The 26147-nt window shown below is 35.3% G+C and overlaps 1 protein-coding gene across 1 annotated transcript in view; it reads right to left on the minus strand.

The window, feature by feature from the left end:
- SYNE1 (spectrin repeat containing nuclear envelope protein 1) overlaps positions 1-26147 on the minus strand; it is a 308485-nt gene that overhangs the window by 202734 nt on the left and 79604 nt on the right. The window contains exons 12-28 of the mRNA XM_062572395.1: positions 25804-25916; positions 25099-25267; positions 21489-21585; positions 19700-19902; positions 15662-15826; positions 14147-14299; positions 13537-13680; positions 12917-13090; positions 11438-11596; positions 9398-9562; positions 8652-8786; positions 7561-7719; positions 7010-7218; positions 6614-6722; positions 5264-5428; positions 2956-3123; positions 953-1129 (exon numbers count right to left, since the gene is read on the minus strand). Coding sequence (XP_062428379.1) covers positions 953-1129; positions 2956-3123; positions 5264-5428; positions 6614-6722; positions 7010-7218; positions 7561-7719; positions 8652-8786; positions 9398-9562; positions 11438-11596; positions 12917-13090; positions 13537-13680; positions 14147-14299; positions 15662-15826; positions 19700-19902; positions 21489-21585; positions 25099-25267; positions 25804-25916 — 2664 coding nt within the window. The remainder of the gene's footprint in view (positions 1-952; positions 1130-2955; positions 3124-5263; positions 5429-6613; positions 6723-7009; positions 7219-7560; positions 7720-8651; positions 8787-9397; positions 9563-11437; positions 11597-12916; positions 13091-13536; positions 13681-14146; positions 14300-15661; positions 15827-19699; positions 19903-21488; positions 21586-25098; positions 25268-25803; positions 25917-26147) is intronic.

Raw genomic sequence — 26147 nt, forward strand, 5'->3', positions numbered from 1 at the left:
GAAAAAATGATACACATAAGAATCGATTTTGGCAATGGCAATTTAGGTTTTTTTGGCAATGTAGAATTTTGATTAATATATAGTATTTATTTACTATTCATCAGAATTTTGTCACCGTAAAAAAAAATATTTTCTTCATTCTGAAGTAAAGCAAGGCCCAAGTTAAAAATTCATATAAGAGATACTTCTTTAGAAAAGAAAAATAGTTCTACCAAGAAACTCTTACAATAAAAAGTTATCTGATCATTTGTTTTTCAGATACTTTAACATGGGAAATAATTTTGATGACTTTAAACATTCAAGCAAAGTGGTGGACCTGCCCAACAGCTGGATTACCATTCTGCTTAGAGAAATGTAAAGGAGAACTCAGGTTCAGGTGCAAGAAGCTATAAATTATAATCCCAGTTCAGATAGTGAATTGTTATAAAAGCTAGGACAAGCCATGTAATTTTTCTGTGCCTTGGTTCTTCCTTCTCTACGGATAACAGTAGGTATTCCAAATAGTAGTTGTGAGGATTATATTAGCACAGTATCAAGTGTTATTACTCTAATATCCAGCCTCAAAATTCTCACTAAAGGACAATGTCACCTCTAACAAAGTTAACTGTCCTCTAATTGTCCATGTAAAATTTAACTCACAGATGCCTTATTTGTAAAATCATATGTATTATATAAAATATGTATCATATACGTAAAATATGTATTATGACTGAAAACTTGGGACTTGTAAACATTTCCAAACAGAACACTGGTCCTTTATTAATTAAAAGGTATCTAGCAGCTTCAATAAGCCTTGATGGGAGGTACTGATAACGAAAATACCAACTAACGTGATTCAGAGAGGGGAAAGTGAGCTCCAATTTTTTTGTGTAAACTCTTTCTTCCTTACTAAAAAATTAAAAGAAAAAGGATAAAGCATATTTTTTTTTAGTTCTAGATGCGAATGATCCACCTGTAATTGTTCTTCTCGTTTCTCCATTGTCTGCTGCATGTTCTCCAATGTTCCTTCCAGCTTCTGTAAATCTTCCTGCATGGCACTGGGCAGTCCACCTTCAAACTGCAATTGTTTAGCTTGGGAAATCTGCTGCTGTACATCTTCCCTCTTTGCACGGATTCTCTTTGCCCTTTGCTAGAAGGATTCATTCAATGGGAATGATATACAGTTATATGTTTCTTTTTAGCTCACTCAGGAAACTGGCACACAGCAACTGCTTTCTGCATTTGCAGGAATATGCAAAGACAGTAACAAAGGGATAAACTGTAGGAAGTATTCTGGGGAATCTCGTAAGCTTATAGAATAGATGACATGGGATCCAAAGGGTGAATGGACTCACAATGGCCATGGAATACAAATAGTATGGAGAGAGTTAAAATATGGCCATTCATCCAAAGCAATGTTTTAGACAACAGAAACCACAAGAATTGAGAAATTGCAAAAGTAATCACAAGTGTATGAACTCATGAGCAGCACCCTGAAAGCACTGGGGTCTGCTCAGCACTCTTTGAGGCAACAGGTTGGAGCTTCAGATTGATCAAAATACGCATTAGAGAGCACTAGGGGGATATCCAATCACATAACCTTTCCCTCAATGCATTCTGATTTGTAGTGCTATCAGAAACTCCTGAGACTATACCCCCTGTCCTTTCTTACCATGCCTGACCCATTGCCGGTCTTGCTAGATAAGTTGAGAGTTGCCTGGTCAATTCTACTGTAGTTAACCTTCAGATCTTCAATAAAGTTTGCTTTCATCATACCAAGCTATACCAAAGGAAGTGGAAGAGTCTGAACTCAGGGATAAATTAACTATTCCTGCTACCTCTCCTATGAGGGATAAGGACTGCAGAGTATTAAAAAGACATGTAGGAACTGAAATGCATATAATAGTTTTTACAAACACAAAACAGTTTAGATAAAAAATAATTACAACATAGCTAGACATACAATATAGTTGGACATTAAGACATGTTTTACCTCTTAGAAAAACAGATTAGTACCAAACATTTACATAATGCCCAAACATTGACAATAAATTATTCTTCTCAGCAGGCCTCAAAATTAATCTCATATATTTGGGATTAGAACCCAAGACACTTACAGTATTCAATCCATATGATTTGTTATTATTGCAATTCACAGAACTTTTGACCTATTATCCTTGCATAACTGGGCAATGCTTGGAAAACTATTATAGTTTTAGCCATCAGTCAGAACGTTGCAAATGACTGTGGTTTTGATTATGTACGCAGATGTATTATGTACATTTAACAATCGGTTAAAAATACAAACAGAATAAATTAAAATATTACGTCAAACTTATCTCTGGACAGCCTTCTTTTCCCTAAGGAAACTAGGAACTACCACTGGGGCAGTGACCAAATGTTGCCAGAGTAAATAAACACCTCTTGCTCTACACCTAGATGCCTTAGGTCCATCTGTCACTGCAGTAGTTATCTACAGGAATTGGTGACGGTAGAGGTATACCTCCCATTTAGAGTTGGGGCCACATCAAAACTGCTAGTATGGAGAAGTTTCCAAAACTGGGATTGGGCCCTGGTTCAATTTGTCATGATCGCATCTGACACTGATCTTCAAAAAGGCAAAAAGAGAGAGACTTCATACATTAACAGTACCTTTATTCAAAATTTCAATGTGGCCTGGTTTTAATGTGTTCTGCCCCCAAAAAGCACTATGTGAAGTAAATAGATACACAATTAAAATTGAAAAAAAGCTTATCTTTGGGCATCAATATTTAAAAAAGATTGGGTACATTTTTTTCATTTTAAGAAGCCAATACCAGGTCATATAAGACAATTTCCATCATGACTCTCTCAAGCTCAAATATACAGAGTCATACTACTAGAAATAACTTACAAAACAAAATTTAGTAATTACATATATTGTATATTATTAAAAAGAAACAAAACATCAAAAGTGGATATAAGTAATCAACCTACCTGATGATGAAGTAGTAGTTGCTGAGCTTGTAATAAGCTTTCTGTATCCAAGATCTTTTCCGCCTCTGCTTGGGCTTCTTTAGAGTTGGTAATTAACTCTTCGATAGCACTCTTAACTTCTTCTTTGTATTGGACACAGTCTCCAACAGTACCTAACATTTTTTCAGTCTACAAGTATGGATAAGTGTAAACATTTCATGCTGAACAGTACGTATACATTTGAAGGGCACATCTATATGTGGAATATTTTTGTAACAATATAGTAAATTGTCTAAATTCAAACCATTTGTATCTCCAGCATTCTTAGCATACGCTTAACTTGATATTGGAAGAAGACTATAGATTTAAAATGTGACTGTGGAGACCTTCCTCTGGTTTAGATATATTCCTCACTACATTGCCATACGGGCTGCCTATGACAGCCACTTACTGGTGATCATTTGGAAAATACATGCTGTCCTTACCCTTGCAAGCTGCCCCACCTTACAAAACACTTGCACTACTCAACTCACAAAAGATCTTGCTGCCTTTGGACCTTCTAGATCAGGGCCCTGGTGAATAGAGAATTTATTAAAATGTCATTTATTTTATGTCATTTATTTAATGACATTAAAATGTCTTCTGACATAGCCAATCATAGTCTCTAGTTTTATAAAGAAAAGGGTACATTATTCCTCATATCAGAAAGGTCCTCTCTCTAGGTATGATTCCACTAACCACTCATAGCTGGTTCTCAGATAAGGGCTCTATTCCTCAGACATTGCCTGTATTTTAGGGTTTTCATCACAAAGTAGTCAAGAAGTAAGGACCTCTTTAACGATCTATTTATAATCTAGATTCACTTCAGAGAGTCATGCAGATTCAAGTCATTCTCTTAGAGGTATCTAACCTTTTCTCTCCAAAAAGCACTGTGGAAGTGTGTAAATACACAATATGAGTCCTGGTCTAAAGAATATCACCCATATGATTAAAAAACTTAATTTAACTGTAAACATTATTTGGACTTTTAAGAATCAGCAGTATCTTTAATATAGTATAAAGTGGTGTCTACATTATACTTCCAGATTTCAAACAAGTTCAGATTCTATATCTTATTTTCTTTTTGTATCTTTGTAAACTTGTGCTCTCTTTAGTTCTGCTTTTAGAAGAGACAAGAAGTAAAAGTATTTTAATATATGAAAGGAGACATTATGATAAGTTTTTTGCAGTCCCTTGAAAATCAGAACATCAGTTCCCCTAACTTTCCAAACATGGTTTCCACATCATGGAAATTTATAGAATTTTGAAAAATTTACATGGAACAGCTATACATTTATACATTTGGAACAACTACAATGACAACTGAAGGTCTCCAAAAGAATCTACATTAACAATAGAATTTGAAATCTCTATCCTGAATTCTTTTTCAAATGATTCTGCACAGCCTTTTAAGTGTAAGATATTCTATGCCTCCCCTGATCTTTCTTTTTCACTGTGAAAACTGGGAAGCAGTAAATTTCCTGAGAACTCCCACATCTTGATGGTTCAGAGGATTCTGAGAGGTTTTACTTCTTATGAGCTAGAAAATTCCCATGATTTTAGCATTTCAAGAATCTGGTTACCTTTCCAACCTCAGACAATCACATTATTTTCCTAAAAATCTAGTACATGCTACATAGCCTTAATTTGGAGATCCATCGTGTCTATTATATTGGAGCTTGCAAAAGCTAAATCTTAATGATACAAACTGATCCAAAGTAGCTCCTTTATTATTTCAACTTAAAAAATGCATAAACCAAGTTACAGCTTTAGCTGTAGTAAGTAAAATCACGTTCTTTATCCACTAGCCAATTATAGAATCAGTAAGGTTGGAAGGGACCTCTGGAGATCATCTAGTCCAACCTCCCTGCTCAGCAGGGTCACCTAGAGCATGGTAGACAGGGTTGCATCCAGGCGGGCCTTGAAGATCTCCAGAGAAGGAGACTCCACCACCTCTCTGGGCAATATATACCATAATTTTGCCAATGTTCACTAATAGGTGACTTTTGAAAACTAATGTTACCCTTTTCCTCTAAAAATATGGACATTTTGATTCCAGAAACATTTATGCCTTCCAATCTTACAAAGATCCATTATCCTGCTGTCAGTATTTCTGGCTGGTAGTCCTAAGGCTTTGCTACCCATGGAGTACAAATGGATTTTTTTGTTGCTGAATGTTTGCAGTTTAATTAAAAACACACAGCAGGGAACTTATGCTTGTGAAACCGTGATTGATGTCATTTCGTATGACACTGTAAATGGAGAGTTCTTCTTGTCCCTCATACTGTACCTCAGCCAGCGAATCTAGGAGTCCCTTGAAGCCACTGGAAAGCTTACAAAGCTCATCTTCTGTGTTTTTGGCCTCCAAATCAGGACATACTGCAGTCAGATCAGTAAGTCTAGATTTCAGCCAGCTGAGATTTTCTCCTTGTTTGTTAATATATTGCCTAATTTCCTACAGAAGAATCAAAAAAGGACTTTCTTAAAATAAATTATAAAAAAGTATAATCAATGAGCAGTAGCATTCATAGAATCAGTTCCAAGGTTAGTATTATAAACATGTTGCTTTTGGTATTATCTTGAAATACTAGAAATACAATATTTTTCTATTTGCAGCCTTGTCTGATTCCATTCCAGTTAAGGGCTAGATTTTTGCATTCAACTACACAGACTTTATAGGACTGTCCTCTGATAATTGGTAGAATATTTTTTCTGATAAACCAGCATTTTCACCAATAAATATAAAGATGTAAAGTATATACCACCTATATATTTTCCATATATTGATCAAATTCTTAGTTATAATTTAATTCATTTACATCTTAAATGCTAACTTTCGTAAGTATTAAATTCTATATAGTATAAGGTTCTGTGTATTTTTCGTATTTTTTAATAGTTCTTTTTTTTCCCCCTTTTTCACCTAATAGCTTTGTTACATCTTTGCGCCAGCACAGGTGAGAAGCTGCCAGCAAGGAAACTACATGAGTAAATCAGACTTCCTGGAGCAGAAACGCCCATTAAGAGTGGCCTTACTGTTTTATCAAGGTCACCTTAATTAATTTCTCTGTACAGTTAGCTGTCAGAATCTGCTAATGAGTTTCACACAAATTCCTTATGTGACCTTTTTTTTTTTCTTTAATTCCATGCACTAGAAGCAAAAACAGGATAACAGGATCAAGGTAGGTCCCAAGTGACAATACATCATTGAATAAAACTAATTTAACGAAAGGGTTGAATCTCCAGCTATTCTTTCATCCTTGTCACTCACCAATGCAAAAGTGAATTGTGGAATATCTTGGTCTCCACTATCGTAGAAGAGAAATTTTATTGTAGAAGATTTTCTTACATGTAAGGCAGTAGCTTGACCACTCAAAAATACCTCATCCTGAAGTTATGGCTTTTCCTTGCACAACTCATTAACTGGGCAGACGGCAGGATTAGATTAGTCTTTAATCTTCCTATTTCTGTATTATGGATATTCTTAATATACAAGTAAAGAGACCTGTCATTCTTTAAATCATTAAAAGCAGGAGATTCTGCCACACAGCTGCCCTACTTGTTAATGCAAATACATCCAGGGCACAAGCAGCACAAGTAGCAATGACTGTAGTTTTAGTAAAAACATAAACCAAGATCTTACCCCCACAGCTGCTTTAAATTGCTTGTATCTGGCAGTATCATGCACACTTTGCTTTATCTTCTTTATCTCTCTTTCTGTTGACAAAATCCAATTTGCCAATTCAGAAAATCTGAAATAAAATATCACGTGATGCACAACAAAGAAAAAAGTTAGATAAAAATTTCCACCACCAAACAGTAACTTTTTAAATTTAAGCTAATAATTATAAAACCCTCAAAAGTCAACTGTAATTTGTGAAATTACTACATAAAGTACAGCTTTTTACTAGAAATTATCAAAAGAGTATTTATCCTTCTGTATGAGGGTTTTGATCCGTAATGGAATTCAGAGGAGTGGACATGTATTATTCGCTTTAGGCAACACTTTACCAGACTCAGCTAGCAACTGAACTGACACCTGTTCTTATAGCCCTTCCACATCTCAGAGCGCTCTGTTAGCTTCACATATGTGCTATCAATCTGGGATTTAAGTTCCTTCAGAATTCTTTGGCTGCTTTCCAACGTAGCCCTCACTGGATCGGAAACTGGCAGTTTTTGACACAACTCTTCAATCCGTTGTAGCCTTTTCTCACATAGCTGGTAGGATCCCTTGTCACTGAAGAACAACTGATGGAAGCAAAAAAAAAAAAAAGCAATAATAACATAAAGAGGCAGAAATCACAAAGCATATGTGTGTATATATATACGTGTGTATATTTCTGTATTTATATATATATGTACATGTATATGTATATGGTAGCTGTACTAAGCTCCCAGGTCACGAGTATCAGCATGAAAAGACTAATTTCAAATCAAAATCTTTCTTAAAGTCTCATAGACTGATCTCATTTAGTTGTGTACATACTGTTTGGTGGTTTAAGAGTCAGTTACACCTTCTGTTTCTCTGTCATTGAGTTTACATTCAAATATATTTCTGTATATATCTGCTTGGTGGCATATAATTCATACCATGTGCTCCTTGATCATCTTTTCATTGCCTTCCCTGGATAACACCTTGTTCTGTCGAGCTAGTTCAACTTTACACTCCTCCACTGTGACCAGGAGTTTGCTTTTCTGCACTTCAATCTTCAAATGGATCAAATGATATGGGGCTTCTGTCTGAAGATCCTACACTCCCATAGGGGCAATAAACAAGCACAGAGATAAAACAGTATATCACTACCTCAGTGTGAAATTGCTACAAATAAATTATAGAATAACTGTTAATATAGAAAGCAAACCTTGTATGTGCATGAAAGGACAGTGTTTTCTCAGTATTCATTTAAGGAAATAAAGTAATGCTGTTACTCATATCTATTAGACCTAACTTAAGTTACAGCTTCTTGAGGTCCAGAATATGTGTATAGACGGCACAGTACAGAGACATCTTGAATCTTAGCAGTATATACCAAACACTTCCTGTGTAAAAATAATGAATTGTAATAGTGAAGCTATATTTACACCTGCTTCCAGAGGTTCCTGTTTGTGTGCCAGTGAGAAACCACTCATCATTTATTCTAGTTTTGACCTGCAACACACTGTAGCAGGTAAAATATTCCATAGCTGATGAGCCATCTTGGTTCAGTTGTTAAGAGTCCTCAGTAGAGGACACTACTTAAACTGAAAGCCTGATCTCACAAGTTTGTTGGGAAAGTCACAGCAAGTGTCCCAATATCAGAATAAAGTAATAAAAGCTAACACCTATGCTCAAAAATATGCTCTTGGTGCAGGTATCATAATACCTTTACATAGAGGGGGATGTTAGGGTTCTATAATTACTCTTAATTTTTCATATTTCCTGACCTTTGACTGCTTTACTTAACAGACTGTTTTCAATAAGTTATTTGTACTTGTTGATATACTTAATGCTGTAAAATATGTATTTTTTCCAATTGCACAAGATTAAAAGGAGAAGAGGAACAAAGTCATCAACCTTTTTTTTTTTTTTTTTTTTTTTGGGGGGGGGGGGGTATAGTCAACATATAGACTGTAATTTTTGTAGAGAAATCTTCCAGAGTTAAGGCTTGGGATTTCTAGAGATGTCATTCAATGTCACTAACCTTCCACTGCCTGTGAAGTTTCCTCACAGCTTCCTGTAGACTGTGTTGTTCTTGTTCAGGAAGGATGTCAGTGAGTTCATCACAAGCTTTCAGGAAGGCATTTAGGACTCTCTGGTCCAACTGGTTAAAGAATTCCTGAGATTGAAGTACAGAGTGAGAGGGTGAAGTTGGTTACTGGTGATACAGTCACTTGCTAGCATGAAGTTCCCTAAAGCTGTTTACGTTTCAAGGTTATTTCTGCTGCAATGTTGGAAGCTGAAATCAAGTTAAAGGACTACTTCCAGCTATTTACAGTCCAAAGAATTAATGTGTTCTTGGACACTCAGCCAATACATGAGATGGTGGTTTAATAGCAATATGTTTCAAAGCCATATGCTTAAGTAACAGTTATAATGCAGACATGAATATTTATTCATCTGAAAGCAGTTGTGGATGTGCGAGCCTGTCAGAATGTAGATTAGTGTCCTCGCTCCAAAGGTTTTACTGGCAAAATCGATCCTACGCCCTAGGGGCTCTTTTCTCCGCGCTTTCTGGTTGCTCACATTCCTCAATGAGAAAGGTGGTTTGGGTTTAGGATGCTTTTTCCCCTTCTCTTTTTCCAACTTTAACATTAGTTTGACCTGATCAATAAAATTTCTATATGTAAAGCAAATCCATGTCAATTGCAAAATTAAGGAAGCTTTTCAGTTGAATAAAATAGTCATGCATTCAAAGTTTCCGTGAGAAAGATCAGAGAATTTACTCACGCTATGTTTCCTCAGAAGTTCTTCAGGATTCCCTTTTTCTTTCAAGCAACAAATGGCAATCTGCATTACTTTCTCCAGTTCTGCTCTAGATTCCTCAAATTTCTTCATCAAACGGCTATTTGCTTCTATGTTTTTTCTCCAGTCACCAGCTTTCCTGACCATATTCTGAGTTGTAAGCAAAGAAAATGAGCTGGCACTTTCTCACTGATATTTATTTGATGTCTTTTGCCATAGTCTTACATAAAAATGCATTTGATTGGCATTGCTGTTCCAAACATATGCAGTTTAGAACTGTTTCTCTTCTCCCTCTCATGTTCCTTGTCTTCTAATTTTAATATCTATGCAAAGGCTCATGCTAATGTCATCCTTCACTGATATAAAAATGGATACCAGCTAATACTGATGTCTGTGATATTTTCAAAATGCCTACGCCATTTGCCTAGTGCTTTCTTCCTGAAGTCTGCCCTCAAAATGTAAAGCAGCTGATATGGTTAGAAGCTTGGCATTCATTTTTTCCTAACAGCAGACTACCTCCTCTCATATAAACAAGCGAAAGGAAAAGGGGGGGGAAGGGAGAAAGGGGAAAAAAACGAGTAATTTGACCTCTGTATCCTACTAGTTCCATGCTAAAGGTCTTCTGACCTAGAGGAGGTTTGCAGAGTTATCACACTATCAGGCCAGATGTGCAAACAGGTAGAAGGCTACTTAAAAGACACTACATATAATGTAATTTCTTTCTTCCCGCCTCCTCCAACGTATGTAAGTTCTGCCACTCAGAAAGCACCAATACATCTGCAACAAGGTAATTCCAACACCATTTACCAACTACACACTTTACTATCCTCACTGCTTACTAATTCCAGTTTAAGAAATTATAATGCTTTTATCCAATGAGGTAATTAAATATGTGGTTCTTAATTTAAACATCTTGTTAAATTTTTTTTCAAGTTTCCAGATAAACATCTGCACAATAATAAAATCACACAGAATTGTATTCCTCTCAAGACCAAAACCCAGTTTCCAGATCTGTTAATATTTTAAGCCTGGCTATGCCACATTATATAGGTTTACTTTCTAACATAAAGGGAGATAAATCACCATCCCTCTTCATGAAAATAATTAATGCCCCAAATGGTAAATTTATCAAGTGACTACTGTATCTTCCCCTGTAACTATGATTATAACTTAAACAAACCGTTTCTAAATGATAAATCAACTCCCCCCCTCAAAACTATAGATCTTTCAGTAGAACTCAGAAAGTAGAGCAAAAATTTTGAAATCTCCTGATATCTCTTAGGGATAACTCTTTTACTGACTTTCTGTAATTTAAAATTCAGTTTCAACGGCCTTATGCTGCACAATAATTACCTGAAAATGAATGCAATTGAACTCAAAATCTGGAAATCTGAACCTAGACAGTAGTGGTTAATTTCATGCTGGACTTTAAGTTAATAGTCACCAAATTATCAATATTTCTAATTACAAAAATAGAATTTTACAGATAAAGGTGATTCTAGCCCAAAGAATATGTTTTTACATTAATAAATTTAAACACGTATTTGTAAATTTCTATATTCACACTATTGCATTTCATGGAGAGGTGTAAAGCCCAGCAATATAAGCATTTACAGAAGCTTCCGTCTTCCATGCTTTGTGTGAAAGGTGATACTTGGGAAGATGGGAGTAAATAATTAGCCAGGATAAGGAATTCAAGAATTCAAGAGAAAAAAAAATAAAAATAATAATAATAAAAAAAAAAGTGGTGCAGTCCTAATGTTGGGTCTCAGGTCTCTCACTCAAAAAGGACCATGATGTGTGGAAGTTCTCCTCAAACACTGGGTTCCCTGAGAGGTTTGAGGCACGTTTCCCTCCAAATAACTACATCCTAACTTCCCTGACCATTTGTTAGCTATTACGGAGAAGCCCTTCAAGAATAAGTTGACATCAAGGAGGAGATCAATTAAGCAGGGAAACAGTCAAATGGGTCAGATGCGTATCAACAAGATTTCAAAAATACTTACCGAGATACGACATAATTACCTGAAAAGTAATCTGAATCTGTGTAACTTTCTTCTGAAATGTCAATTGATGAAAATGCTGTAATACTTCACTTGAAGCCACACACTGCAGAACACTCTGACTATTTCTCTCAATCAGGGACAAAGATTTCTTGCAGTCTTCTTGAAAAGCTACCAAATCCTGAAAGAAAGAAACACATATCCACCCTGGCCAGGAACAAAGGAGAGAAAGGTTTGGCAAAATAACAGGAAGATATTTTTTTGACAATAAAAACAAAAGGGACATAGTCAAAGAGCCATGAAAAATAGACTGCACAGAACATTGGCAGGAATTACACAGACCAAAATAAAGCTCTAGGTATCCGTAAAAAAAACCAACCAAACAGAAAACCACAAACATCTATCCTGCCTTTTAGGTAGCTTTAGCAAATGCAGGTGGATAAATAATTCTTTGATACAATTTTTATGGGACGGCTATATTTTCTGTGAATTGTAAACAGGCAGCAGTGAAAAGAGATGCAGGAATGACAACTCTCCGTAGCTGGTTAAGATTTTCAATAAGCTTTTTCAATAAGCTAATCTTTCAAGTGAGCTATTGGAATTTAAATATCATTATAAATGACATTTAAATAATAAATAATAAGAATATAAACAATAAATAATAAAAAAATAACTTATAAAAATGAGGGGGGTGGAAGAGAAAAAAAGAGTAAAAACCCTACCCTATGAATTTGCACAGCCCAGAAAAAGATTTTAAAAATCCATTTATGAGGCAACTGATTTGCTATTGAAGAAACACTGGGTTCCACAAAACAAATCTTTTTTTACTATCTATTCAGCAGAAGTTAGCACCTGCCAAATAACTGGGGAGATTTCAGTTCCCTGGTTAACAAATCCATCCAGAAGGAACACGTACTTTTACTATGATGGTCTGGGGCAAGGCAACTGTCAGAGACATGGGAAAAGAGCATTCGGATGAACAGACTCCTCAACCTGCAGATTGGACACATGATTCGGCTGGTGTTTATCAGCTGAAGAGGATTTTCTCAGGAAGGTAACTGGACTGGCTTGACTGAACAGTCAAGCTCATCAGATCACTTTTTTCCCCTAAACAGAATCAAAGCTTGAAACCACTGCAGGAGAACAAGATCCTTCTTGCTGAATTATTGAGCCAATCTCCAGAGTCACTACAGGTTTAAAGTAATTTATATGGGTTGTTTTTTTTATTTCTGACACTTCAGTCTGATTTCCATTGGAGGGTGAGGTAGATAGATAGATAGATATATAAAAGCTCTAATATTTCCATATTTACTTCTTGGATTGAAAACCTGGGCACTATGAGAGGACATGGGTCTCAATTTTTGCTTATGTCTACCTGACTTCAGGATACATTGTGTTTTATTACCTGGATTGCTCACTTTACTGAATTTCAGTCAAGATTCCTAGAAACCTATAAGACATCAGAGGCAAAAAATCTTTGTAATATGTTTTCTAAACTTACTTGGGCTTTTTGTTTAAGAACAGTTGTAGGTTGTGTTTCAGGATCCAAGATAGAAATTATTTCATTCACTTTTTCAAGAGATTCATAAAAATGCGTGATTTGTTTCTCCAGTTCTTCCAGTGGAGATAGCAGATGTTGGCATTCATACAGCAGGGCACAGCAATACTCCTTAACCTTTTGGTCATTTGAAAGAAAAAAAAAAAAAAAAAAAAAAACTTAAAAAGTAGTAAAATGCAATGAACAGCAGGTTGCTCCGAATGTAGATTTACACAGTTTTTGCTTGCATCTTAAGAGAGATCAATTCTGATCCTGCAATATTACTTCAAGAAAAGAATATTAAACATAAGCATGGTAGTCTAAAAGCAGTAACTCCTTCCTCATCCTGAATTCAATCCATAGTTACTATAACCATATATTTGCTCAAATGCACATATGTAGCAGGGAAGCTTGCTAATTAAGCCTACATTACTAGAGCTAATTCAGACACAGACACTTTCTTATTAAGCCCTCTTTGTTTGAGTCTTATAGAGCACTTGTACATATGTTTCCAGCTTATGTTCAACTTTAGTTAGTAGTTAAATAGTCAACAAGGGTGTGTAGTAGAAAAGGTATTCTGCAACCTTGCTCAGGTGGTCTTTGATCCTTGTCAAAGTTGCAAGCATTTCATTTACTTCTTCTTGGGAAACTTCTTTTGTAACAAGCTGTGCTGTCCTTGCAATCATTTTGTATTGAGCTTCCATCATAGGCAACTTCTGCTTAATATTCTGAAACAAATATTTCGAGCAAGTATTTCAACAACAGCATTTTTGAATTTGTGTGAGATACAAGTCTGTTCTAAAGATATATAAGATATATATCCAAAATTTCAATTTTTTTCATCACTGAGTTTAGTGAAGACTGGATCAACTTGCAAATGCATTTGGCATATGCTATACACACACACACATATACATATATACATATTTTGTGCCCAAAAGTACCAGTAAGCTCTCCTCAATGTGATTTGAAACCATACAGAAAGAAATATCCAGTAGGACAATGACACTGTGTTTTGGAAACGTGCTCTAGAAATGTCACTTACAGAATGCAATACATTAGCTAAAGCAGAAATTATATTAAAAATAGTATAAAAATAGCAATAATGGAATTCTTATGCTCTGTCCTCAAAATTAAAGTTAGATACTTCTCTCTTATGAAGGGAAAAGAAAAAAATGAAAGAAAGAAACTTACTTCTAAATCTTGTACAAACATCTTCACATCTAGAAAGGACAATTCTACAGGCACTGAAACTTTTCTATTGCTTCCATCAACAAAAGCTGTCAAATGGGCAACACCATCCAGGTATTCTTTCCTCATTTTGTCCAGTTCATCTGCCCGAGCATACTAAGAGAATGTAAAGTAAAATGAAACAAACAAAAAAACTAAACCCCCAAATGAGAAATGTGGCAATTACATAATTACTTAAGGCAACGAATATATCTTCAGAGCAACTGTTTGCTAGAAAAATTGTGATGAATAAAATACAAAATAATGGAAATCAATCTTCTAAACTAAAAGTCTGCATTATTTTTAATTGTACTGATATTGAAAAGAAACAAAAAAATGTCACTCCCTAAACTTCATTCACAGAACATATGTGAAACATTTTTAAGTTCTGGGCTATTCCAGGAATCCCAAACATTCACTTGTTTCTAACCTGGAATCAGCATCCCAATTCATTTCTAATCCCCAAAGTAGCAGTTTCAAAAGTACATCAACGAAAACAGAATACAGAAAGCTTAGAAAAGCTGAAGGAAAAAGATGTCAGAAAAAGAAGTGTTGGCTGGAGAAAAGGAGAACGTAGGACACGTCAGAAAGCAGACAGGAGCTGTATGAAGGAAATGACAAAACATCAGTGAGAGAAGCTGTGCAGCCAGCACATGAAAGAAAGCTGCACAAACAGGGCAAGAGGCGTATTTACATTCTGGGCATTACAGGTTCCACAGCGAATCACCCTAAACAACATCAGCAAATAAAGCTTGAGAATATTCTAATGAATAGTTCAGAAAAGTTAAAATATAAAAGGGGACAATCATTGTTTGGTTTTCCATGTAACTTCCAGACTATGATGGACATAATCATGCCAGTAAAGAAAAAAGGTTCAGCATCTTCAAATACACAACTGCTACTTTAAAGTCACTGACAGGAGAAAATGCCATTAGACACATAATGATTCCAGCAAAAATATTTTCTGATGTGTTTATGAGATACAAAATATTTTTGCATAGTTTTTTTTATATCCTCTCTCTTCTTTCTAAGGAGCATATAAAAAACTTATTTTCCCCCAATCAGTTGAACCTCTTACATGAGCTAAAGGTAATAAAAGAAACATCAAACTTGTTTGGATAACACGTTTGGTTAATTAGCACTGTAAATGCTGTTTCAGTAGAGTTACTGAGTGCAACTTTCACTGAAGAGCATTAAGATATATTCATTTTCAACATTTAGCTTTATAGAGTTTATATTAAAAATAGTTATTTAAACCAATCATTTTTAAAAAGAATATTAAGAACATATATTAATAATATTCTATGGATTAACACAGGCAACTATAAAGCACTATTGGTTATACCAGCTGAAAATGTCAAAAAATTTTCCATATGTCCAAAAAATTTTCATATGTCAAAAAAAATTCAATTCCATATAATTGAAAAAATAAAAAGTAACTATTTAAAAGTAACAAATAACAAAGGCAAAGACACATACTTGCTTAACTTGCATAAACAATTCTCTCCATCTTCCATTTAGTAACAGAAGTTGCTGCTTAAGATCTCTGGAAATGGTCTCATCACATGTTTCAATCAGAAAATTACCAGCATCATTCATGGCTGTGTGCTGTTGGATCCAATGAGGTAAATGTCGGAAGAAATCCTGAAGAACAAAATGACACCACCTTTCCTAAACCTTTGCAAAAAGTCATTAGCTAGAATCATGACATTAAAAACTAGTCAATGGCTTAATAAAGCTCTTTGAACAACTATCCTCTGAAACACTTCATACTGGGCATGCTAGAGCAGGATTTTTAAGTCTGTGAACACAACCTACTGAATTAAAAATTGTCACCATTTTACTCATAGCTCATCTTTACTCCAGTAAGTACCTTCAGTTAAATTAATGGAACTCCCAGAGAGAAAGGATTTGATCTCTAATTGGAAATACTGTTAGAGTCATCTAATTTCTGTCTTGTACTGAGTTAGTATGGGCTGATAGCAACTTGGAGCATGTACAGACCACAGAGATCTTTCCCCTTCTGTGAATCACGTGCAGCTTAGCAAGGCCTCGTGCCCCAGGAGACCTGAGCAGACTGGTGCTCCACAGCTGCTGCCCCTTGGAGGAGTAAAGTAGTGAAGGGAGGGCTGTCACTGATTTTTCCCCTGCTCTGGTGAGACAACCTAAATAGCCAAGCCATTCTGAAATGCTTCTGCATGTCTTGGAGGAACTACATTCATCCACATGAATTGATAAACAAGACAAATTGTCCCACTTCTTCATTCTTCCTTTTTGCTTGCCAAGAGCCCAGGAAATTGCTCCTAAAAATAGGTATCTCCAGGCAATAAGGCTACAGCTATAGCAGCAAACTGAACAGGACTCCATCACTGTCCCAGGATTGTCCACATTTAATTGTTAATAAACTCTCTGATACAGTTTCAGCTTGTGCCAGACACACTTCTCCCAGAAAACACACAGTTCAACGGAGAGCACAGGACAAGGATTGTTTTCAACAGACTGAATCAATGAGGCCACCTTCTTCTGGGGAAGAAATAGAGTAGCCACAAGCATACAAGCTGAACCACGTCATTTTGTCTTTAGGACCAAAGAATGGGCACTGACCCACTTTATTTAAGGCCACATATCTAGCCTATTAATTCCAACACTGCTCATCTGACAATCATGCTTTGCTCAGGGGTAGATGCGAGAAAGCCTAGTCCAACTGTACCATCAGCTGTCTCAAATTTCCAAGCTACAGCTCTGAAATAGCTTATACATGTCAATACTTGCCCCATATACAAATATTTCCAATACAGCCAAAAAGCAAATGTCAAATATAATGCCTAAACTTGCAGAAGATAGAACTGAATAATATAGAGTATTTAAATTCCTAAAGCTCCGATGGCTAAAGAGTATAGCTGTTCTATATGACTGTATCAATAAGTAAGCTTTATCTTGTAGAAAATTAAACGTTTGAATCTTCTTCCACTCGTAATGGAGCACAGGCTTTTGTTGTGCTCGTGATAACAATGCTGAATCTATCAAGAAATGCCATAAAGCATTTCAGATACATCACACTAATGCTTTCCCACAATCTTGTTTTCCTGCTGGACATGCTGAAAGGAAAATTAACACAGCTGTCCTACTCTTTGTGAGCACAACCAAAGCAAACTACTACTGAACCTGGCAATGGTTAAGCTTAAACCTTACTCAAGGTCAAGAAGGAATGAGCTCTCTGTTCCTGTGCACTTATCCCCACAAACTATTGCCTTCCCTCAGACCCTGCTGGGGAGTCTCTCCACTTCAGAAGCCAGCCTAAAGCATGCGCTAAACGTGGGTGAGTCTAGGATGGTATGGCGGGAGCACACATCAGTCCCTATCATCCAGTCAACCAAAACAACGCAACTTTATAGAGCTATCCCTGCATGAAAACTAGGAGCTTTCTCATATGCCTCAGATAATGCTGCTGGGGAAAGGTGCTGTACGGCATGGTTACAAGGCAGTTGTGATACAAAGTGTTTAAGAGGCACTGCTAGTATAAGGGAGTTGTAGAGCAGTTGTTTTATTTGCTGATATATTTGCCATTAAATTTCATGTAATTATACAGAGAGAAATCCAAGTGCATACTGATCTTTTTCGCAAACTTTTCTGTGTTACAGGTTCACAGTAAGGCTTCTGAAGGCAGAGAAACTAATGTGAAAGCCAACAGACTAGTTTTCACTTTTGAAAATGGAACAACAGTACAGTTACTGGTTTTGAAATCATACTGTGATAATGAAGAAGAGGAAGAAAGTACGGCAGCACAATATGGAGCTACTCTGATCTATGCCTAGGATAGAATACAGTGCTTTCGAGTGATGCAGGTAAGGGCAAGGTTTGCAAATGAGAACCAGTTAAATCTTCATGTCATACTACTGATATATCTGTGGCTTAAGAGAACAATTATTGAAACTATTTAAATAAGTTTTATGCCACATTCCATGCAATCATTATGATCTTTCATGTGGGAATCCATTTGCTTGAGCTGGTATCTGTAGAGCTATTAACTGTACAAATCAATATATTACAAGAATTTTTTTTTTTTTTAATTTTTTTAACTTAAGTAACCAAACACTAAAATCAATAAATTAGAAGAACCATCCTTGAAACTGACTAAAAATATTTTACTTCTGTGGAGTTCTAGATTTAATATTAATATTAGAAGTACTTTTTAAAATATGCATCTCAGTCTAGAGGTAGATTTTGTTATGTCTTAGTAATCTGTCACCAGTTTTGAGCCAATTTAAGAAAAAAATAGCATTTCAGGAATAGTAATGTTTTCATATCTAAGGTTTTCAGCGAGGCTATTTAAAACTGTTCAGATAGTAGAAAGATTATAAGTAGTCATATGCACTTTTGGATTTAGGCTAGATGTCAGAAGAAATATATACTGTAGGGGCATGTTGAGATATCCGCTTTGAAAATTTGTTTGAAGGTAAAGTTATAAAATTGATCAGAGAGGTATATAGGGTTTTTTTACTTAATTCATACATAAGGATATAAGAATATTTTGTTACTGACCTTATCAGATGAGCCTTCCTTCTTGCTCACTAATAATAACATTTGATGTTATTGTAGTATGCCAGACTATTGAATCATTTTCATAGGTTTATTTTTATTTAAAAAGTATATTCTCCTACATCAATTCAAATTACAAAATTTCCTCTCCCTCTCCCCACAAATTATACTGCTCTACCATGTAACATGAAATAGTCTTTCCTGAACTGGCATCAGTTTGACATCCTGTGACCTATGAAAACCAGAACTGAAAACATCATCATTACTAGGTCAAACTGGGTCATTATTGAAGTTTCACAAACATAAGTCTTGCTGCTTCAATACTCTAATATTACAACACAATACAATACTAAAACAATCTTTATGATTGCAGGTCTTCAAAACAAACTCTCTAAAATATTTCCAAAACACCAGAGAAAATGGATTAATTACTTGCCCATCAAACATAACTCCACACATACAGACAATGTTGTCTTCTGAAGATAATTAATACTGAAAGCTGTCATCTCTATGATGAAAATAAATGAAAAGAAACAAAATTTTCATTTATATGTCCTCACACATAGCATGTGACTATGCAGTTTGGTGTTAAGAGCTGTTTTGCCTTTGTTTTCAGTGGAATATGTAACAACGCTATCCGTGAGCAGTGCTGCTGTCCTAAGATCATGTCAAAGATGCCTCTAACCATGTCAGATGACACTTTCCTTCTTTGCCTGTATATATAGAAATATTTGTTCACACTATATATGCAAACACTGAAGCACTTAAGAAGAATGCAGACAGTGTACCAGAAACTGAAAAATATTCTGAGTGTTGAGATAAGGATTTAAAGATATCCAGTTGATTGATAAATATTGAAAAGTCTCACCCTAACCCCTCACCCTCCTTTATGACACTTTGTAAAACAAAACAAAACCCAAAATACATCCCATATTCATAATTTACAAAATACCAAATATAGATGCTATTATTCCATACCTTTTTTGACTGTTCAGGCTGTTTCAACATTTTTTCAGCATCCTCCAGCCAGGCCTGCAGACCTGCAACGGTGCTGCTGTACCTGTCCCAATTAGCAATTACCTCTTCCAACATGCTTCTTACACTTCTCACCTCTACTGAGAGGTTCCTCCATTGTGCTGTTGTTTCATTCATGAATTTCATCACATTCTCAACTTCTTCCACTGAGATACAAAAGAGATAACGATTGTTTATGTTGTTATTATTTTTGTGAAGCTCAACTTTATGCTATGCTTATCCATTCCCATTAGGGAATTATAATTCAGTAAAACATCTATTTCTGTGGGTGTTTATATACATACATTCAGTTTACAGCCCAATTTCAGTGCAAAATTATGACTGAGTAATTACACCTGTATTCTAAACACTGAGGATAAGTACATAAAAAGAGTGCAGCATTAACAGAGTCACATTGTATATTCAGTATAGTGTTCAACTGCAGCAGAAGAAAGCAAAAGAGAAAGTTTCCTTAAATATTACAATTTTACAAATTGTAAATTTGTATTGAGAATATTACAAATGTATAACATACAAATATATTAGGACTATACTCAGTAGCATTGAAAATCTGATCACCTTTACACTGATTTTAAAATCAAACTGCTGCTATTTTTTGACATTTAATTTTTAATATTTTCTTCAATGTAATAAAGGAACATGTGTCTCTATTAAAGAAGAAAAGAAGAGCAAGGGGAAAAACAAACAAAAAAACCCCCAAACCCAGAACAGACAAATCTTGAGACTTAGTAAAACATTCAAAATAGTGACCTTTTAAAAAATTAAGTTTCCAGTTCTGGTGTCCTTAATTTTCACTGCTGTTTCTGCATTCACGTGAGTGACTATCTGCTTTCTACAAAATTATTTTAGACTGGATTTTTTAAATACTATGGGTTAAATCTATTAATTTTACATTTTGTAAGAAGAGCTAGCCAAAAATATATATGTTTATAAAATTTGAGTCTCTGAGTGCCATCATCAACAAAAAAAACCCATTTTTTTCTCCACATCTGCTAACCACTTTATCAGCTGCAGCAACCCTCCACAGATATTACTGTATTATTATCTCAGTGGAGATTAGAATGATCTTACGTCTGTAACAAATTAGGTCAAATATTGCCCTCATGCATTCTCACTGAACCCAGCAGTGCTCTTTAGGAATTACAGGAGGCAACTGTTGAACCGGTTAGACATTTTTCACAAGTATATCCATACATCAAGTATCATTTGGGTTCCTCTTATAAGTTTTCAAAGTTAATGAAGAATCTGTAATAAGTCAGGGGTACTACTTCACTACAACAACACTAGGACTGAATCTCTGGTCCTTTTTCTATTAAAGCAAGCAGCGACAGGGAGCACTCCCAGGCACCAGAACAGCACCTTCCTGACTCCTAACTTGGTGTCTACCCACTTTTGGTCCAGATCTACCACACTCACTGAAACAAACCCTGGGCAGAATTCAGAAGTTAGCACAGATCAGCGACTCTTCCCAGTAGGAAGTCTGAACATGACCAGTCTCTTCTGGAGAGTAGGAAAGCTTAGCAGCAGGAACGCAGGCTGTTCTGCACCAGCTAACCTCATGCTAGCGATAATATAAAAATACTGTCAGAGGTATAGTCCCTCTGATGGACCACAGCTGCTTTCCAGCTGTACTGTAGGGATGAAACAGATATAAAGAGATCTTTTTAGAGGATGTTTATGTCTGAAGAGATTAAAATGGTGTCCCCATGACAACAGAAACAAAGGTATTTACCTGAGCCATTTGCTTTGGCATACATTTCAGCTGCTTTCTTCAAGATTTGATATGTAACTTCATACTGCTCAAAGAATTTACTATTTTCAATAACAGACTGAAAAAAACCAAAAAAATTACAGAAGAGAATATAAAGATATGTTAAGAATAACAATAGCTTCACTGAAATTAATGTACACCACAACATTTACAATACTTCACTATTGCTCCATTCATTTATAGAACAATATCGAAATTTCACCAAATCAATGATAGAGCACAGTCCCCTCTCACAAATTCAGTTTATTTGCTTTTCGTATGGAAAGAATATTTAACTTCCTCTGAGGCCATCTGCTAGCTGCTTAGTCTTGCTAGAACTCATATGATAATTTGGCTACTCATATGATAATTTGAATGTGCACAAACCAAACAAACTATGGAATAGTTCAATTTAATGGAAACTATTCCTGTACTGAAAGCAAACTGGAATCATCTGAATAAAAAGAAATTTTCTTTTCTATAGAAGGTCACTAAAAAATTCAAATATACTTAAGCTTTAAAAATTGCTCCTTTGCAGAAAGGCAGATTTACAAAATATATTTGACTGTGCTTCAGTTTTCTTTTCTCTCTTTCACAAATGTTAAAAAAACCATGAAGGAAACTCTGCACAAAGAGATGCTGTTTTTTTTTAAGTGCAACAGAATGTTTTTCCATTGGGAGCTATATGTTAGCTATGTAATGTGTTACAGAGTGATGAATACCTTATATGGAAATATTTTAGTCACAAAATTACGTCACTTTATCTACAAAACAGCACTGACTACTCTATTTTTTAACGTTCTTTCAGAAACATTAATTGCATTAAATGTCTGAATGTCTGTATTATTACATTTCTATATTATACAAATATATTATCACATGTTCTCTTGCACTACCACTGCTATAAAGGAAGAAAACTCTTTTTTCTTTTTTAAAAAAATAGGCTTTCAGATTGTCTTGCTAAAAGTACTTATGTGGCGCTTTGGAATGGTTTTGCAACCTGTGCTACTGCTCATGTTTTCCCAGTTACAGTCATACATATTTAAGACAAGTACATCTCAAGTATGTCTACACAAGCTTTGGAATGTCAGAGTGGACAAACTTCTACATATACTAGCATCATTTTGGTATAACAGAAAAAAGAAATGAAAAAGAAGATTTAAAAATGAATGCACCAGCTAGAACAGATATAAAAATCTCCCATTTAAATACCTTTTATAGTTGCCAAATCAACACAGATAGTTACTGCATAATTTAAAAACGTATTTACAACCACGGAAATTAGAAGTAAAGAACAATCAGAACTTTTCTCTGCATTGTCATTAAAAATGTATTCTGTAAGTATACAGAATTGCATGCATTACCATGAATTATGCAATAAACTCCTGACTTTTCACTTTTCACTTTTCACTTTTGCCATCTCCCCAACATAGACATTTTACTCTGAACCAAAAACACTTCATTAGAGAAATTAAGAGACAGTACCAAAGTACTTATTGATTTCAAGAGTGCCTAGAAATATTTTCTAAAACTAAATAGTCTATAATCACTTTACTGAGTAATAATCTCTCCTACTTGACAAAATGCCTTAAAGAAAATACGTCGTTGTTCCCAAGTGTATATAGCTGTAAGGGAAAAAAAAAAAAGCGTCAATGCCTTAAGAACAGCTATGGGTTAAAACCCATGGATAACTCTACCCTAGCATCCTAATACTTCCACTACACATGAGGTTCTGCTACTGTACTCTTCAGATTGATGATGTACAATCTATGATAGCCTTTACTTATGATATATGACATGTTAGTGAAAAAAAGACAGGATAAAGTAGAAATGCACCACTTTTATTTATAAGTTAGAATATATAAGTATATTCAAGGTGTATATGTATAAGTATATGCAAGGTATATGTCCTAACCAGAGCCAGAGTGTACACTGGCTCCTAGAACACCAACACTTCTCAGTCTGCTTTGATAGAGAAGCAAAACAAGCCCATTTTTTATCTCCTACTAATATAGTCACGATACTGACTACAGCTTTCCTATTTAAGAGCTTTATTTTACTGGAAGAGTAACACTCAGCTCTTGCTCCTAGAAACTTGCTGTTAGTTAAGCCAAAGTAAATAAAGACTCTTTTCCATCACTTAAACCCTGGAAGGAGCCAAAAGAGAATGCCATCAGGAGTGTAACCGAGCTCTACCTATCTTCTTGTCCTTGGACAACTTCCTCATTTTGATGTGATTCAGTTTCATAAATGATGTAAGGAAGTATATTTTCCCCCAATGACCAACTCAGCATTAACAGCCTGAAGCACAGGAGTAATTGAGGAAGTCATAAAATAACATACAGATTCACCGCTTAATGTTCATTTTAAATGAAAAAATAAGAATGTGATATAAAATAATAAGCCAAAATTCAAGCTATCCACTCTCTCAATTACTTCTCTTGTCACCTTTTAGCACTCTTAGAGACAGTGCTATGGAGCATAAAAATGTACTATAACTCCTAGTTACTGCACATCACTCTAGCAAACAGTGTTGTTTTAAATGATCATCAGAATTTTGCAGAGCTTGTCCAGACCACCTGAATTTTTATGGGTCTCTAACTGTTAAAACATACAGAAGCAAAAGCATAAGTAGATCTTCAATTCTCACTTTGCAAGGGAACTTTACTGAGTTTGCTTCCAAAGCAATAAGAAGTACCAGCCTATGGGGCCATCAGTAATTTTCTCTACAAAGTGCCCTGGCTCTAAATGGGATATGAATTCCTTCCAAATTGAATTCTCCTGTTCACTTCTTTCTCATTTGGGTTAGAGAGAAGGGAAAAAAATATTTACCTCAACCCTGCTTTTGAAAACATCCTTGCACTCATACTTGTGCGCTAGTGGTATCATTCTGCCAGCCAGTTGGCACTGCAACAATGGATTTAACAAGATACTACAGGATAAGACTAAAAGGGAAAGCATCAATGAGCATTTATCAGTCAATAGCCTCTGTTTCTTAAAGTGATATATGGATGATTCAGAGCTGGAACAATCTCTTTCCAAAACAGAAATAAAATATCAGATTTAATATTCTAATGCTGACCAGGAGGGGGCAAATTATTCCTTAAAAGAATAAAATGACTCCTGTAACAATATATTATATTCCATAAATACACAGATGCAGCATTAATTTTTCCCTCAGTTGGAGGACTTCCATTTTTTTTTTTTTTTTAATATGTACTGTGGGGGAACTGCATCCACCTTCTCTCTACGTATTGTATTGTGTATTAGCACTACAAAAGGCACTGTACAGTTGTAAAGTGAGTCAAAACCTTGGATTCAGAACCTCCAGGTACGCTCAGTAAGTTGGTAGTCTGGGACATTATTTCTGATTTAGAAGAGATGGTGCAAGGAGCATGATTTTCACATTTGGCCTTCTGACTAAGGTTCTTCCATGGAGAAGACACATTCACCTCTGAAAAGATATGCCTTAAGAATTCAGTCATAAAGTTGTTAACTGGTAAATGTCATTTCTGTTTCTGCTTTTTAATTATTCATTTCCAATCATTTTAAATGTAAATATTTGAAAAAAATAAAAACAAACCCAACTTACAATATAATTTTGAAGAAGTAGTTCTACTGACTCTCGTCTTCCGTATTTGATAATCCATGATTTTAATTTTGATTCAGCAAGGACTAAGAGTGACAGTAGACGGTACTTCAGTTCCAGAAACTCCATTTTCAACAGATGGAGATCAGATGAAGAGGCAACAAAATTAAACCTAAAAAATGAATCATACTGTAGTAAAACAGCAATACTCATTTTGCAGAAGAGACTGGAAGCTCTAGTTATGGGTGAGATATTTCTCTAATCTTTGATCTATTTCAGAGTCTACAAATATATTTAATTTTGCATGATGATAATTCTGATGTCTGCTCATTAACAGTAAATGAATTATTGTTGTTTATTCACAGAATCATCAGTTAACATCTGTTACTAAGTTTTGCAAAGTCATTTTTCTTTTTCTTTCATATGCATCTGAAGTGTTGTTACATAACATTTGTTCAGGGGCAAGTAATAAAAGGATCAATGTAAAAAAGTATTACTTTCCAGTATTGCTGACTCTCATCAATCTTTAATGCACCACGCTTTTCAATATATTTTTATGTATATTGGGGGGGCAGTTCCTTCTAAATTTTTTTTCATGCTTGCTACTGAGAAATATAATTAGACAATGATTTCTACATGAACAGATTCTAAAGCAAACAGGTTCCCTTTCATTCACAGAGGATTTTCATTTCAGATTGAAAGCCTTACCTCTCTGCCATATCCTCTAATTGGTCAGATGGAACAGGCACTCCGTTAACAGACCTGGCCCGGTGGATCTCATGGAAAGTCTTTTTGTGACCATCTACGTTTTTCAGCAGATCCTGATTTGATTTAAAGGGAGAGAGAGATTGAGAGAGAGAGAAGGCTCACAGTAGGCTACCTAACTAATAAGCATAATTTTAAGGCTGCACTGATGACTCAATGTAGTTAACTATTTGATCATGCTGTCACATTTGCATGCAAGGTTATGCGTATTATAAAAGCATTTACAGCAGCTTGAACATTTACATAGGTAACCCCCTTATAAAATGCTCTGAAAAAGCAGTGTCTAA

Source organism: Rhea pennata, chromosome 3 (genome assembly GCF_028389875.1).
Source record: "Rhea pennata isolate bPtePen1 chromosome 3, bPtePen1.pri, whole genome shotgun sequence".
NCBI lineage: Eukaryota > Metazoa > Chordata > Aves > Rheiformes > Rheidae > Rhea > Rhea pennata.